The sequence below is a fragment of the Alligator sinensis genome, unplaced genomic scaffold, assembly GCF_000455745.1.
Source record: "Alligator sinensis unplaced genomic scaffold, ASM45574v1 scaffold57_1, whole genome shotgun sequence".
Lineage (NCBI taxonomy): Eukaryota > Metazoa > Chordata > Crocodylia > Alligatoridae > Alligator > Alligator sinensis.
Window position 1 is genome coordinate 293,686 of NW_005842688.1, and position 17,448 is coordinate 311,133.

Sequence of the window (17,448 nt, forward strand, 5' to 3'; positions counted from 1 at the left end):
CTCCCCCCTCTCCTCCCTCCAATCTCTTCTAGATCCTACTGCTACTGTAAATATTGTTTGTTTGCAACATTATACAATAAGAACTGAAGAATCCTTCTGCAAGGGGGATTTGTCTACTGATATAAGAGACTTGGTTTCACAGAACTGTGTTAATGGAAATTAATTCCAGCACTTCACTGCTGCGAACATCAAACCATTGCAGTGTCTCAGGGATGTCTGGCAGATTTTCTGCTATATTCATGTAAATAAAAAAACATTGAGACTCTGTTTCTATAAAGCAAAGTCTATTTAATGGGCAGTTTGTAATTTTGATGTCTGTAGTTTTTAACCTGAAGAACTTTATCTGTGTTCCTGTTGGCTTAAGGATAGGATACAGGGGTTCTTAAGTAAAGAATTAGAAGAGAGGAAACGTAAAGAGAAGACTCTGTCTTTTGTTCGTGTGATATTTGCTGTCGTGTACTGTTCTCAGATCCCTATGACACTCATGCACAACAAAGCAAGTTAAAGCAAAAATATTATTTTAACTTGGTTACTTTGTCTTATTGAAGGATTTAGGTCAAACCTCTGACCTTTTAAAATTATTTCTTTTGCCCAGACTTTTTTTTTATTGTAGCACTCAACAGAGAATTGTAAAAATGCGTGATAACATAATCATGGCCCGATTTAAGTGTTGTTTTTTTAAAAGCAAATGTTAATATATAAACAGCACCCATTATCTCCTCTACACCTGCTGCTTTAGAGGAAATGGCAATATGTTTATATTTTGAGTTGTGGACCTGTTCAGTACTTGTTGAAGTCAGAAATAGTCCCATTGTCCTCAGCAGATGTAGGATCTGGCTCTATATTGTGAAGGGTTCCAGAGCACTTTAAAAATAGTAACCAGAAATTGCACCCACAGCTGTATTCCAGTCATCTTTGGAATGAAACAGATAATGACTGTTTAACAGCCATCGATACAGGAAATAAAATCTTCCAAAGAATACTGTACCTAGTTGAAAATACAAGGACAGCTTAAGGTGCATGAAATATAACTATCCAAATGAAATCTTCTCAGTGTTGGGGGTAATGCCCATAAAACAGAAAAGGGTCAGCAAGTCATATGGTATGCAAAATGGCTATCATAATTTTGTTGGGGAGAAAACATGAAACAGAAGATTGAATCATCTTCCAGCAATGGATATGTATAGTATCATCATTAAGCACTGGTATAAATCATCAGTGCTTACATATACTTCCCTATGCTGAATCACTGTGTATTACTTTGTTTCAAAATATCAAAAGAACAGTAACCATTAATTGCCTACTTATGTTAATCAGAGGGAAAAAATGAAATACTTTTGTCAGGTTGCCTCTGAACTTCTCCAAGGTCATCTGCAAGGTTCCAGTATGGGTCTTGAAAAAGTTACGAGTAAGTGGGAAGGGAGTGCCCTAATGAGTGTGTTCTATGTGTATGAAGTCATGGTTGTAGTAGTTTCAAGCCAGTAAGTAACGCAAGAAAATAATTGTTCTGTGACCACAATTATGTGTGTGTTCGTCAATACTAGTTCAGCTGCTTGGCTCTGCATAGTTTTTATTGCAAATAGAGCGAGTAGAACAAAGCTGTTGAATTGATGTTTCTCTCCTTTGTAGATGTTTGTCCTTTTTCATTCTCTGTGGGATTTTATTGTGTGAAATGACAAAGCATAGGTTTATTATATATATAATATGTAGATCATGATTTGAAAACCAGAACTAAGTTTCATTCCTTGCCCTTTTTCTTCTTCCAGATTCGTTACATTTCACAGACTCAAGGTTTGCCGGGAGAACAATTGTTAAATGTGGGAACGAAAACTACAAGATTCTTCTGTAGAGAAACAGATGCACCATATTCGGGATGGAGGTTAAAGGTAAAAAGTCTTATACATTAGAATAAATGTCTCATGATCATTAAAAATTATATCAGAATATATGCGCAAAAGGAAGCCAAAAGCTTGCTTATTTACAATATCTGCACTTCATTCACTAATTGGTAATACTGAAGGAGAATGGCCTACCCTGTTTTACTGCATACAGTGCACACCTCTCCCCCAAACACCAGCTGCTGGAAAGTGGGGTGCATGTTATACACAAGACAATATGGTAACAGCTTTTTTTCCCTGCAATATCAAGCTCTGGGGGAGTTTGGCAGGTGGCAAAAGTGCCACTCCATGTGCTCCACAGGGGGCAGCATAATGAGCATGCCGGGCTCCCAGTTGCTGTAATTAAGTTATTTAATGCTACTTACCAGTATTTTTAAGGAAAGATTTTTTTTTCTTCATTTTGCCTTTCAAAAACATGTGTTTCTTATCTGGGGGCATGCTGAATTTGTGAAAATACGGTATATTTTCTTAGGCCCGTTTGGTCTAAATAGGAGTTCAGTTTTTTTCCTATGGAAAAAAAATGAATTGCCTGTTACCTCTGGGAGGGATTCAGAAAGGCTTAGGAGATGTGCACAAAGATACAGTTACATGTAGAATTAAATTCCTGATGCACTGATTATGTATAATTCCAGTTCTCCATAATAAATCATTTGGTATATGTAGCTTAGTATATTTAGAAGACATAGCAAAGACCACTGATGGGGTGTACTATTATTGGAACTGTCCACAAATCTGTGCCTTTTGGGGCTCAGAATAACATTAGAATTTTATAATTGTTTAATTGCAGTTATTCCAGGTTTCCAGTTTTTCATACATTGAAAAATTCCATATTAACTTCCATCCTGCCTTTCAGTAAGAGAGAATCTGAACATGATCTTTTAACACAGCTAAAAATGTATTTTTGATGGGCAGAAGATGGGTCCCCTTTTGCCACTCACTGCAGATGTACTTTTCTAAACCTGTCATATCAAACTAAACAGAGGGAGGAAGGAAGACTCGATCCTAGCCAATCCATTTGGAATGAAATATTCTGAGCTTAGATTAGACGGAATGATCAGGAAACTTTCCTATAATTTACACCAGATATGGGTGGTGATTTTCTTTTACAGGTCTTGCTAGAAGTAATGTTCCAGGAGATCATGGGTGGGAGCCAGGGTAGTGTTTTGTTTTGTGTGTTATTTGGGAGGAATTATTACTTTAAAAAACAAAAAGTGAGGTTTCAGGAATTTAATGTCATTGTGATCCTGTCACACTCTGTACTCATCCTTTAAGTTTTGTTTGTTGTTTATATGATGATTTCATATTCCAGATACTTGTACAAAGTTCACTATATTTGTGAACCAGTAAAATGCATTAAAAAACTGTAAGGGGAAAGCAGTTGAATGGAGCATGATTCTGTTTCTGCCTTTTTAACGTGAGCCTGGGCACGTCTACACAAGGCACTTAATGCACAGTAACCTAATAACACTGTGCAGGAGTGTGCTGGCCAAAAACTGTGCTAATATGCTACTGTACAGCAGTATTAGGCTGTGCAGTTAAGTGTCACTAAAAAAATTGTGCGCTAGCGCTACTGCACAGTAACTGCAGTTTGTACTTCATTAAGTGAGTACTAAACTAATTGTGCAGTAACTACTGTGCGTTAATGAACATGTAGATGCACCCCTTGTCACCTAATTTTTCATTCCAAAAGGTAGCAGGGTGTGTGCATGCATGTATGTAAACTATGAACAAATAGAAAACCTTTTATCTGCGAAATATGTCATCACAGAAAATTTTCCATCAAATGGCTTTTTGCTAGGCTTTAAGCACTTCCCACGTTATTTGCAAAACCATATATCACAGTGCAGAATGATGGTAATTTGGGAGAGCTGGAAAGCAAAATTGGCTAGTTTATTTTCATTGTCCAAACTGACTGAAATACGAAAAGTAAGCAAAGAGCATGAAAACAAATTAAGTTTCCAATTAGCATTCACCCATTTTAATTTTATAGACTGTGCTTATTAACACAGTAAATACTTTAAAATAATTTATACCTGAAAGTATCCCTTTAGTTAACAGATTGGTATAAGCTGTTTGGTTTTCTTCCTTTTTGAGACACTGGAAGAACATGAGGCAGAGACGGGAATGAAGTCTAAAGAGGCCAGAAAGTATATTTTCAACAGTTTGGATGATATAGTGCATGTGAGTATTCTGGTATTGTTCCTTTGCAAATGATACAGCCGAGAACTGTCTGGTGACTCATTTTAAAACTTTTATCAGATAGCTTTTGTATATTAGAAGGCGATTTGAGAATATTATCCATCCATCCACACCTGCCTGCTTTGCTCCTGGAGAAGCTATTCATTTGCGTGTGTCTGTTTCTTGAATACAAAGATGTTGTCTGTCTTTGTTACTCAGTGAGTGCTGTGTAGTCGTATATGTTCTGAAGGAAAGATGTTATACTGTATGCAGCATATAATTTCCCTATTTTACTGTAACATCTTGCCTGTTACCAGTCTAGATAAAATTATTGTTAAGCCTGGGTTCTATCTATAGGCAATATTATCTCTCTTCATTCCTTTTCAGGAAATAGTGGCAGCTTCCTATGCCCTTTTGTCCCTAACTGTATCCCTTCCTTTCACTGCTTTATATGACTTGGTTTACTAATAGAAAGGAATTTCTTATACTTTTCAGGAAGGAAAAAACACCAAATTTAATTCCATTTTCAAGGCTGGTGTCTCTAAACAGATTCAGTTCAGGCTTGAGTTTAGGCATTAGCTTTATAATTTTGAAAAAAATAGATAATGCTTAGTATTTATTCAGCACTTTCTGTCTATAGGGCAAAATTAATTGCATTAAAAGGGCTTGGAGTAGGATGGTAGTCCATTTGTTTAGGTCGGTTTTCCCCTCATTTTTCATAGTATAGCAAAATCTAGTTCTTAGCTCTGAGCTACAACCAGCATCAATCATCTTTCTACTCTTTTTCTAGTGCAGTGGTGTCAAACTTGTCTAGTCCTGTGGACTGCATGCAATACAGGTTCTGGTGCAGTCAGATCCGGCCCACAGAGCCCCACAGTCTGGCCCCAGTGCTGCCCTGGGTCTGATCAGACCCACATGGGCATGGCATGGAGCTGATGTGCAGGCCAGATATGGCCCATGGACATCCTTCCTGTTCCCAAGCATACTTGATCCAGTGGCTGCTCCAGCTGATTTGGGACCTGGTGCAGATCCCAAAATGACCAGAATTGGGGCCATGTGGTGCAGTAGGGCCGGAGGGGCAGCCACACTACACATGGTGGCTCCACATATAGCGCCCGAGTCAGCCAGTCCAGGACCTGTGCTGTGCATGGGGCTTGCACGTGCTGTGTGCAGTGCAGGTCCAAGACCAGCTGAAGCAGATGCCAGGTGTGGCATGTCTCCTAGAGCAAGCACTGCATGTGGTGCAGTCTGGCTGGGTCCGCCGTTGTGTGCAGCGCACCTGCCACTCTGACCCTACTCTGCTGCACATGGTGCTCATTCTGGCCACTTCGGGATCTGTGCTGCACATAGCCACTAGATTAGGTATGCTGGCTAATTAGGAAAAGGGGATCAGGCACAGGAGCATCACTGGGGGAGCGGGAGGAGAGTATATGGCATGGCTTCATAGGCTGGATCTGGCCTGTGGCCATATGGTTTGATACCTCTGTTCTAGTGGTTTGGAAACAGAAGGAATCACAGAAGGTCTTTGATCTTAGGTAGAAGTGTTTCCTAATAATATTCTTATTGAGGAGCAACTGTAGTCATTCTGTTCCAGAGCACTGTTTTATTTGAGGCAGATTAAGGACCAGAAAATAACAATGAGTGATTTTTATTTTTTTTTGTCTTTTTTTTTCCCACCTGACCATCATACTGCTTAAATTCCAAATTCCAGATTTGGAGCAGTTGAATGGTATAAGGCTAATAGGAGCTGTTAGGCAGGTTGTGGGTGCAGAGGTGTTATTTATGTCAGGGGTCTGCAACTTGTGACCCTGCAGAATCATTAGATGCAGCTTGCAGGTGTAGGGCTTGGGTGGTATTTGGTGGCAAGCCCTGGCTGCAGACGCGTCTTCTGTGTTAGGGACAAGCTCCAGATGAGGGTGCTCTCCACGTACTGCTACAAGGACATGTGGTGGCAGTAGCAGGATCCCAAGGGCAGATCATTCTGGCCTGCAGCCAGGAAAGGTTGCCTACCCCTGTTTTATATGGTTAAGCCAAAAGTGTTCATTTGTCCCCAGCCAGGCAAGTTTGGTCAAGTTAGCAAATTCCCAGTGTTCCAATTTGCCCTTTTTTTTTTCAACCCAACAATTCTTTATCCTTTACACTGGAAGAAACATTTTTATCTGACTCTTTTTTTTTACTCCATACCAGGTGAACACGATGATGGATTTGGAAGGAAGTGATCTGTTGGCAGAGAAGGCAGATAGAAGAGAATTTGTCAGTCTGTTGAAGAAAATGTTGCTGATTGACGCTGATTTAAGAATCACTCCAGCTGAGACATTGAACCATCCCTTTGTTACCATGAAGCACCTCCTAGATTTTCCTCATAGCAACCAGTATGTTGTATAAATTACATTTAAAAATTAGTATTACATTTGTCTTCTAAATTAAATTCATGTGTATAATAATGACTTTTGACTCGTTTTTTAATTTGTACTGAAATCATTGAATATTTGATTACGTATGTTAAATTTTTATAGCCTTCATAAAAAAGCATGTTATGCATAATAGATGTAGTTTATTTGTTGTTTGGTGGCAGAAACTGCTTGTAAAGTTATTTCTGTGAATATTTCTGTTTTAAATTTAGAGTATTGTATTCTGAGACTTTGTGTGTTAGATAAGGGGTCATCAACGTTTTGCAAATGTAGGGCTCTGGCTGCCAACTTAGCTGCACTGTGGGTCACCATTCCCCTCCAGCTGCTCTAGTGAGGGAGGGTGCAGAGAAGAAGAGCAGCCCTCCATATGAGGTGGAGCAGCTGGCTAGAACAGCTGGAGGCAGTTGGCACACCATTAGTAAAAGGCAGGCTGGATCAGATGGTTAGGGAATTGGAACACCCTTAGTAAAATGCAGACTGGGTCACACCTTTTTGGGGCTGGATCCACTCCCATTGCAGGCTGGATTTGGCCTGTGGTTGCCAATTCCTGCTTTAGGTGCTTATAACACAGCTCCCCCTTCTTCCCCCTCCCCCTTCCAATGCCCATGGTAGTTTTCAGTCTTAAGGCTTGAGTCTGTAGTGCACTAAATACCATCATTTCTTCTCGTTCCATGAGAAATGAAGTGGGGAAGTGCTTCAAAAGATTGAATCCTAGTTCAGAGCTTTTCTTTTTACATGTTAGCTTATTGGAAATACTGTTTTTCCAATAGCGGAAATTAGATGTTTGGATAAAGGTTGTTGAAACAACAAATACACAGAAGTTTAAAGGAAAGAACTTTTCATCCATTTACACCCTCTCTTTATAGCAGTTATAATTAGGGTTGTCACTTAATTGTGATTAACGCATTAATCATTGTTCTCATTAACTGCCCCTTTCCCTCCCTCACTGAGGGCCTCGATCTTCCCTCCACAGACTTACTTGCTGGGGGGGGTGTCTGTCTGTCTGTCACTCCCAAGCCACAACTCCCCTAGCCCTGCTGCTGCCCCTCACTCCTAACCCACAGTATCCCACATCCTGCCAGGCTATGAGGGAACCACCCTACCTGGGCTCCAACCCCCCCCCCGGCATACAAAGTACCTACATAATTTTGCATAACTTTGAGTTTTTCTGCGCATAATTTTGTTTTTAGCTGTGCAATTAAAATTGTGATTGATACTATTTTTTTTAATCGTGCAACTAATTGCAATCACATTTTTTAATTGTTTGACAGTCCTAGTTGTAATAGTTGCCATTTCTTTCTCAATAGTAAACTGTATACATTTATTAAGTTTGTCACTTGATTGTAATAGTTCTGTTATTTCAGAAAGGCGATACACCTCTGATTTTATTTGTGTACTGTCCCCTTTATGATTTTGTTTTCAGAAACCATGTTTTCTTTTGCTGTTTAGTTAATTTTTATTTTTATAAGAAGAAATTTTAGTCAAAACAACTTAAAACTTTTCTCTCCTTTAACAGAGTGAAGTCATGTTTTCATATCATGGATGTGTGCAAATGCAGATCAAATTCATATGACATAAATAATCGCAATAAGTCATCACTTATGAGACCAGTTGCCTCATGCAGTGCAGCAAATCTGACTGCAAACTTCACCAAAATTTGCCCAGTAAGGAGTCAGGTAAAACATTTGGCTATTCAGTCTGTTGCGTTAGTATTTTGTTTTGATTTCGGAGACAATTTAGAAATCACTGCATTTGACACTAGTAGCAAAATATCTTTGGTTCTCTCTTTCTAATGTTGTTTTGTTCAATTTGTTTAAACTTGATATTATCCAGAATTAAAGCTAGAAAGTTTTGACTTGTCATTGTGAAAGCACTTTGTTTGTACAGTAGTGCCCTCTAGCGGTCCCATGGTTTTCCGCACTCTGAAATGTTTTGAAACTTTAATTATTAATTATTATTTCCTGTAGCTGTATGTATGTGCACAAGAGAAAATACTGGAACATTTACTAATGTAAACTGATTAGCCATGCTGAATCTCTTACAGGCATTAACTGCATCTGCTCATTCAGTTTTGCACCACGGAATACCACTGCAGGCAGGAACTGCTCAATTTGGTTGCAATGATGCTTTTCATCAGACACTGATTATATGTCCCCCAGCTATCCAAGGTATGATTAATTCACAGAGTTTAATTTTTTGAATGATTAAATATAGGCTCTATTATTGATTAATTTGTCAGTATTTCTGCTTATAAACTATCTTTGAGGGACTATAATTCTGATGTTGAAAACTCAGTTTCTTAATAATCTGAAACCCACTTGTAACTAAATGTAGTCTTGCTTACAAAACTAAGAGTTTATAATAAAAATGATGAGTCTGGGAAACCAGAAGCTTTTATTTTAATATCACTAATGAAGATGCTTTGATATGGAAAGCCAAGGCATGGCAGGGAATATTTTGAATAAAATTAGAGAAATGTATAGGTAATATGATAAAGCTGGATACAGTTTTTGAAGATCCACTGATTGAATTTCCTAAATAATGATATGAAATCATTAAAAAAAAATTGATGAGAAAATACTTTTAGTATATTTTAGTATTAGTCTAGAAAAATGGTCATATGCCATCATAATGAACACTTTTGTAAACACATAAAACAGATTGAGCGTAGTTTCTCTGAACAAACAAATGCATCATGCCAACACAGATTTTACTGTTGATAAGTTTTTATCAAGTATCTTTAGTCTAAGAGTTGGTATCTGTAGAATAAACTGTTTGCTTTTGTATTTTGTGTTGTTTAAAGTCAACCTATTAATTTGAAGAACAATTTCTAATGTCAAATAACTACCAATATGAAGAAGAAAAGGTAGTTTGGGTGGTCTTTACTTCTTGGGTTTAAATTTGGTTCTGTTCTTTTATCTACTTTCTCTGAAAAGGTTGCAGTGCCACCATGTCTGGAATACATGTGCCATGGGTGTTAGAAAAAAGATTTTTGAAGTCCTCTGTAGTTCTCTCATCATTTCAAAGTCATAGGGATCCTGGTAAATGCAGGCTGTGGAACTCCTTTACATAAGAGCCCAAGAACTCTTGACCTTTATTAGAGACAGAGCCAGCAGGTTTTATCATTAGCATTATTCTATCTGCCTACATTATTCTAGCCCTTCCATATTGAGTTCCAGAGATTTCTGAAAGCTTTGATACTCACAGTACAATGTATTTTAGACCATGAGTGCCAAATGTATAGCTTATTTCCTTCTGAGTGTACTAATTATAGGTAAGCAATCCCCTTTTATAGGACAAACATGGGACCCTGTTTATGGGAACCTACGCATGCTTTGCGAAGGTAGTCTACATTTATTTTTTCTTAAATATGCATATTACTCTTTTTAGTAATACCTGAGTTAATAAAGTGATTTTTGAAAAAGGATGAGGACAGGAAAAGTCATCTTTGTAATCTCTAGGGCACTTAACTGCCAAACTTAGGTCCTGATTTAGGCACAGCTTGAATAGAGTGGAGTATACTGATTTCATCACATATGGGTGACAGGAGAGGGATTTTAATGCTATTTGGCACTGGTACAGCATTCCCTACTTTGCTGTTCTGTAGAATATCCTAAGTGTTAAGTCTTGCTGCTTTTGGCAGAGTTAAGGTGCTGCTGCTGCTGTAGATGGCTGCATGGAAAAAATTGCTCATTGATGCTTTTTAAATTCCAAGCCTTTGACCAAATACATAGAACTTGGAATAGCAAGATGGCTTGTTAAAAAGTATAATGTCAGTGGATAGAAATGAAGAATAAAAAAGAAGCTCTTAATGATTTAATAAACTCTTAATCTTAGGCAATCATTCCCTAACATCTATATATGTATCACTTAGCAATCAGCTGCAATGTGAGACGCATAAAAGGTGAGACCCGAAGTCAAAATGAATATATTCCCTTTGGCAGAAGAGCCTACTGCAAAAAAATAACTGTTCTATTAGACCATTGTCTTAAAAAATAAACCATCTCCCATTGGGAAGTCATAGAATTGATTATAATAAATATTAAAGCATTTTAGTGCATACTTTGCTTGTTTGACCCGGATGACACACCAGCAGGGATTAAAAGGTTTCCATGAAGCATTAAAATATATGTATTTTCTAGACTGCTTTTCCTGTAATATTCTGGGTGTGCAGCAGTTCAGAGTATGATGTACAGTGGCCGGGATGAGCTCCCCTCAAAGATTTTATGGAATACAGAGGAAATCCATTACTAGATCCTTACTGAAGAAGGAAAAAGGTGCTGCATGTATATGGGTTCCTTAAAGAGAGTGGTGTTACCTAGGAGGTAGGGGATCTAATAGGAACATTGTACCTAAAACTAATAAGTAGGATGTGAGAGAGACTATTAGGATCTGTGGGAGTCCTGGTAGAAGATGGTGAAGTAAGCTAATGGCCCTCCTGTTTTGTTTGTTGTCCTGCAAACAGGGTAGTTTTATGAATTAATTCAGTAAATCACTAAAAAACTTAGCATGGAAGAAAGCTTCTAGTGTAAATTTATTTTCCAAAGATAAAATATTGCTGGCTCTTTTTTAATCATATATGTTTTCAGAGTAGTTGTTGTGCGGTCTTTTACACACATACTAGTATAATGTAGTTGAAACCTCCTTTTAAGATGTATAAGATTGATAAATCTAGTTTGAAAGGCTTAAAAGTCATTAGCGTAATTAAATTTATAAGCATTTAGAAAAATTAGTTAAATCTTGCAAAATTATTTTCTGTGTTTGCAGGATTCTCAGAAATTTCTTCATAGTAATGTTTTGTATGAAGCTTGTATGATTCGTTTGTTTTTTTCCTTCCTACTAGGAATTCCTAGAAACCATGGCAAACCCACTAGCTTCTCAGTAAGGGTAGATAATGCTGTTCCTTTGGTAACACAGGCACCTGCAATTCAGCCCTTACAGATACGAGCAGGAATCCTTTCTCAGGTAAGTTGATATGGAATTGTAAATGTTAATGATAACAATCATAAATTTTATATTACTGAACTTTAAGACGCCCTGTATCCAAAAAAGTCTGCTTTTACTATGTTCTTTAAGTTTTCTGTTGTAATCACTTTTTTGTGCTTTTGCTGAGTTTCAAGTAGTTAAAGCCAATACAGACTATTTGCTACTTAAAGAAATCTGCTTTGTTTCACAGCAGACGTGGTCTAATCGAACTCAGCAAATATTGGTTCCAGCTTGGCAACAGGTAGCTTCTGTGGCTGCTTCTACTACAGCTCTAGCCTCTGATCCTGTGGCTGGTCCACAAAGGCTTGGAGACTGGGGGTAAGTTCAGACTTTTTTGTAGAGCACCTTTTGTGCTTTTACGTGTAACGAAGAATGTGGATCTAATTGAAACAGTTGCCAACTAATAACTCCCCTTATCTCTCCCTAGGAAAGTGATTACTCATGGCAACCATTATAATTCAGTAATCCCACAGCCTTTATTAACCAATCAAATAACTTTGTCTGCCACTCAGCCAATTAGTGTGGGAATTGCACATGTTGTCTGGCCTCAGCCTGTGGCTACCAAGAGAAATAAACTGTGTCAGAACAGGTGGGTATTTGATACTTTTTTGATTGGTATAAATTATATTTTCAGAACCTATGTGTGTGCTTACATGGCCTTTGATGATTAATTAAAATATATTGAGGTAATCCTAACTAGTTGTTTGTACTTCTATGCGCATGAGGATTTTTCAGGTTCAGAGAATTAGAGAAATTATATATAATGTTCATAATATGGGTACAATAGTTTTAAGAATAGTTTTTCTTTTGCTGGCAGCAAGAAACACTTTAGCTGTTCACCGGAGAACATGTACCCCATCACTACAGAAATGGTTTGCAAAGGTATAGGTTGTTTTAGTTTGGGATGTTTAGAAACCTAAGGCTATGAAGAACAGTTATGATGGTTGTTACACTACTGGACTCCTTTCCTAGAGTTTGCTAAGGCAAGGCTGCATCCAAAACACATTAAGGAAGTAAGAGTCTTTCAAGCAGACTGTGGCTAAAATAACTGTGGTGACTTTTCAGTGTTTCTTCACTCTTCCTTTTATTAATAAGAAAATAGTGCTTTCAACATACTGTATTACGTTTCATTAAAGAAACTCGGCCTTGGACCTTAAGTTGCAGCATCCAAAACAGCCCTGTTTGCGATTTGCACTAGTTCTCTGGAAGATTTACAGTGATCTTTCCAAAATAATGTACATACAATGTATTTACGTGTATGCACACTGCTATGTTCTACTTCTTACTTTCATTGATGTATGAAGTGGATGCTTTAGTTTGCTTTTTTTAAATTGGGAGAAAGAAGAGTAGGGTTAAGTTTTCGGCATTCATGCAGAGTTTTCACAAAAAGTCTAATGAGATGTCTTCTTCACAGGAGTAATGCATTACAAAATACCAATATTCAAAATTCAGCATTTATATCTCCAAAGATAATTAATGTGAAGGCTGTCAAGAGAGTAAGTTGTATAGAAGCACAGGACAATCATAACTCAGAAGGACAGGAAAGGAACTGTTGTGAAACATCTGTCAGGCAGGACCCTGATTCATCTATTTCAAACAAACAGCGCCAGGCTATCATCATTGCAGATTCCCCGAGTCCAGCAGTCAGTGTGATAACCATCAGTAGTGACACAGATGAAGAAGACACAGGACAAAGACATTCACTAAGAGAGTAAGAGTTTATGACTATATGTATAGGTTCATTAAATTATTATTTGTAATAAGGGATATGCATTGAAAAGAAAACTGTGCAGCTTCTATATGTAGTCAGTATTTTGATTTTAAAAATAAAGGGATGATTGTGTACTTTCACCTGAAATTTTGTAAAAGTTACTCTGCAGCAGTATCTTCTTGGGATGTGATGGCTTGCTTCTGAAATTCTGCTCTAGAAACCAGCGTGAGCTGTGCATTGTAACAGACCAAATTTGAGCATTGTTTTTACAACAGATTAGTTGCTTTGAAATAAACTACAGCTGTGTGGTATATTTATGGATTTAAAAAAGCTTTCTTAATTTATTGGTTTTTATATGTTATTTATTTGTATATTTATACCATTAAATATTAGCTCAGAGTAGTTTTATTTATTTTTGTACATGAAGTAAATTAAGCAAATGTGAAAGCTAGCTCTAACATTACCATGTTCATTTATGAATACATATATGCATACACTGGACACATCTACACGTGCATTAATGCAGTCTAATTATGGCATACTTAGTTCAGTATCTGTAATAACAGGTACTAACTAAATGTGCCGTAATCGGCACTACTGCACATTGGTGCCAGTGCATGCTTTTTGTGATGCTAATGCACAGCAGACTAATCCTACTGCGCACTAGCACATTAGCACATTTTTAGTGCCCCGCTAATACACAGTAGAATTAGTCTGCTGTGCTGTTAGTGTCTCGTGTAAACACACCCACAGTCACCTACCCACAGAAATTATTTTGTTACACTAAAGAGTATTTAGGAACAAAATGGGATATCGATCCTGGTTCTCAAAAGGATTTTTTTTTCTCACTGAGCTGTGAAAGAAATTAGTTTTCCATCTTAATTTACAGGTACTCAAATAAAAATGATCATATTTGTTTGAATTTCCTTTTATTTCTTATGACTGAGAATTAAGAGGTGTTCCATAAATGTTCAAGTTATGAACCTGAAAATAGTAAACAGGCATATTGCACCCCAAATTTTTGTCTTCTATTTCAAAATAAGTTTTCATATAGTGTCTGTTAATCTCTTGGAAACAGAATTATACATAAAATATTTGCGCATCACCTGTGCACGCAAACTAAATTTGGAATATTAAAAGTTCATTTGTATGTATAAATTGAGTGGAAGCACATTTGGTAAAGAGAACATTTTACCATTTGTGTACAGTAGTGAGCATGTGCAAAAACTGAAAATAAATGCACAAAATTTGTGAAGGTTACCTCCCCTTGGAGCATGCTGCTAGAAGCACAGAGTCTGCCAGGGGGTGGGGGTCTGAGCTTTTCAGATCGGCTTGTTTTCCCCTCCATGCTCCCAGATCTGGTGGAGAGGGTCCACAGAGAATTGTGCACAGATGCTGGGATGGGCACAGGGTACCTGCCATGTGGAGGAGCCAGTGCTTGCCTCGCAGGTCGGGGTACCCTCCAAAGGATCTCATGGGGCCCCAGTTCAGAATCACTTGGTCTGGCCTATAGCTACTTCTTTTTCCTGGGTGCCTAAGTTTCCCCATTCATATATAGATACCAAAATAAGTTATCTGGGTCTCAAAGCACCTGTATACTTGCAGTTCTCTTTTTGATTTTAAAACATTTGTGAATTTTCAGTACTTTTATTAACCACCCTTATATAAACATGGATTTAGGAGTCCTATTTTAAGCTCCCACGTTTGAAAATATAGGTCAATGTTTCTGAAGAAACCCCAGGAAGCTTTAAAATATGTTATGGATAGAATACTAGAAAGAAATGAGAATCCTTACTTTTTACCTTTTGGGTTATGAGCCCAATCCCATTTCCTTTGTAGTGTTAAGCAGCAGGTTAAGGATCTGCCTATATTGATTTAAAGTTAATTGTAAGTAGAAGAATGAGAGGTAGAATTTGTGTGTGTGTTAATTTTGTTTTCTTTGTGTCAGATGTAAAGGTAGCTTAGATTGTGAAGCCTGCCAGAGTACTCTGAATATTGACCGGGTGTGTTCATTAAGCAGTCCTGACAGCACTTTGAGCACTAGCTCCTCTGGACAGTCTAGTCCATCTCCTTGCAAGAGACCCAACAGGTAAGAATTTTTATTATTTTCAAGTTACAATAAACCTCAGTTTGTGTTAAAATAAAGTATAAGCCCTGAAAATGTAAGGTGTTGGAAGTTGTAGATGACCATTCCAGACTTATTGACACTTTACTTCACAGGCTAAATTATGTTTTGGAGAAAAAATACTACTTTTAGGAATTTCTGATGAGTATGTATTTTAGTCACATATTTTCATTGAAGGTTTGTCGTGTGTGTGTACATGTACATGGGACAAACATAATTTAATTGTTTCTGGGAAATCCTGGTCATCTCATTGAACTTAGTGTTGAAATGAATGGCATTTATACAAATGTATAAATAATATATAAACAAATAGCTCTATTAAAGGAATAATATTATGTTTGCAAAGTCAAGCTTTCAAAAATAGAAAATGCCAGAATTAAGATTTCTTCTACAATTGGGCTTTGGTCTCCCATTGCATATACATCATGTAAGTCTTTAATGATGTCAGCATATTTTTCTTAGAGGAACACAACTTCATTCAGTGTCCAGGATGAGCCATGCTCATTTTAATGAGCACTTGCTTATTGGTCTCTTCGTTGGTTATTGTGGCCCAGGCCTCCTTTATTGCACATTATTCAAATTCTGTTCTGTAAAACAAATAAGGCTAATTTCCTCCCCCTGCTTCCACCCAGCATAACATTGCATGTGAGTTTATATGTTAAAAGGCCAGTACCCAGTATCATCAGTTGCAGATGTCAGTGTTTGACGGAGATAGATATCGAATGGATTTTCATGAGGACCTGAACTCTCTGCTCCCAAAATGTGGGGTCACTAGACCTGTTCAAAAAAAAGATTATGAGGGTTAGAGTGATGTTGTAGTTGTGCGGGTCCAGGAATTATGTAAGAAGTCTGAACTGAAGAATGTTTTGCATTCAAAAGCTTGTCTGACTTTTCCCCAGCTATACAGTTGATCCAATAAACGATATCACCCCAAAAATCTTTGCCAAAGAAAAGACTGAAAGGATTTTTTAATCAGGGCAAAACGTTTTCTCCCTAGTCTCATCTTCATAAAGACTTAAACTATTTTCTGTTTTGGCTGGGATTTAAACAACAAAAAAAAGACAAACAAAAAAAGACCCTTCCACCCCTCACACCTGAGGAAGATGCCTGACCTAAAATTTTAGTCCAAATAACTGAAACAAGTGTGGACTGGATTTTATAATGTCAGGACATCTTAATGACAGTGGTGCTTTATCACTGCCCATGATAATATTTCTGTAATGTCTGTTGTTTCAAAACTTTATGGAGGCATTATGTTTAAGAGCCTATGCATCTTTTTACCTCTTTTCTGTTTGAGCAACCAAGAACTGAATTTTGATGCATTGTGTGGTTGCAACTCTGTTGAAGAACCAATAGATTGTCAGTATGCACATTTAACTTAGGTTGTGGGAAGGGAAGCTGCCACTGAGGAATGTGTACCAGCTACTACAATATGACAGTTATGATCTCAGGCTTCTGTAGCAGGACAAGCAAGCTAATGTGCTGTAGCTTTGACCCTGAATGAAACAGAGCTAAAGTTGCAACAATTTTGCTACTGTTGTATGCCTTAAAATGATGGCTGTAACATACATTGTAATTTGATCCTTATACAATTGGTACAAATGTCTATACCCTCAGTTTGGCCAGGGCATTAACCTTCACTTATTAACAAATGAAAATGTAGATGTACCACTTGTGTGAAGACAAATTATATATATTTAATGCTTATGGCCAAAATCCAGTTTCAGCTAGCAGAAGAAATAAGGTTTCAGTATCTAGTGGTATTATCATAGTTATGATATCACTGATTTTAGATGGACCATAAACCACATATGTAAACAAAACCATTAATTTTAGCGAGTTATCACAGACATCACAATTTCACATTTAGTTAATTAGAAGTCCCTGACCTTGCTCTGCTATGTTACATAAGGTTGTGTGCCAATCACAAGAGTATCAAGCATTTTGTATGAAAAACTACAACGGAATTTTTTTAAAGCTAAGCAGAAAATATTCTGCACAAGACATGTTTCTTGTTGGATAAGATCTTTTAAAACAAGCAAGTTGGAAACAGAGCTGATCTACACATAATTGGTAGTTATTGCTAAGTATCCCCCTGTGCTCCTCTGCTTAACTGTGACTATCTTTAGGTCAGATAAA

General features: G+C 37.4%; 1 protein-coding gene across 8 annotated transcripts in view; it reads left to right on the top strand.

The window, feature by feature from the left end:
• HIPK3 (homeodomain interacting protein kinase 3) overlaps nucleotides 1-17,448 on the top strand; it is a 123,454-nt gene that overhangs the window by 96,985 nt on the left and 9,021 nt on the right. For 6 of the 8 annotated variants that reach the window (XM_025215930.1, XM_025215929.1, XM_025215931.1 and 3 more), the window contains 10 exons: nucleotides 1,767-1,886; nucleotides 3,993-4,079; nucleotides 6,264-6,448; nucleotides 8,004-8,163; nucleotides 8,532-8,655; nucleotides 11,331-11,452; nucleotides 11,664-11,791; nucleotides 11,901-12,062; nucleotides 12,888-13,184; nucleotides 15,133-15,273. In XM_025215930.1, the coding sequence (XP_025071715.1) occupies nucleotides 1,767-1,886; nucleotides 3,993-4,079; nucleotides 6,264-6,448; nucleotides 8,004-8,163; nucleotides 8,532-8,655; nucleotides 11,331-11,452; nucleotides 11,664-11,791; nucleotides 11,901-12,062; nucleotides 12,888-13,184; nucleotides 15,133-15,273 (1,526 nt within the window). The remainder of the gene's footprint in view (nucleotides 1-1,766; nucleotides 1,887-3,992; nucleotides 4,080-6,263; nucleotides 6,449-8,003; nucleotides 8,164-8,531; nucleotides 8,656-11,330; nucleotides 11,453-11,663; nucleotides 11,792-11,900; nucleotides 12,063-12,887; nucleotides 13,185-15,132; nucleotides 15,274-17,448) is intronic. The other 2 variants (XM_014524863.2, XM_025215932.1) reach the window with 2 other exon arrangements.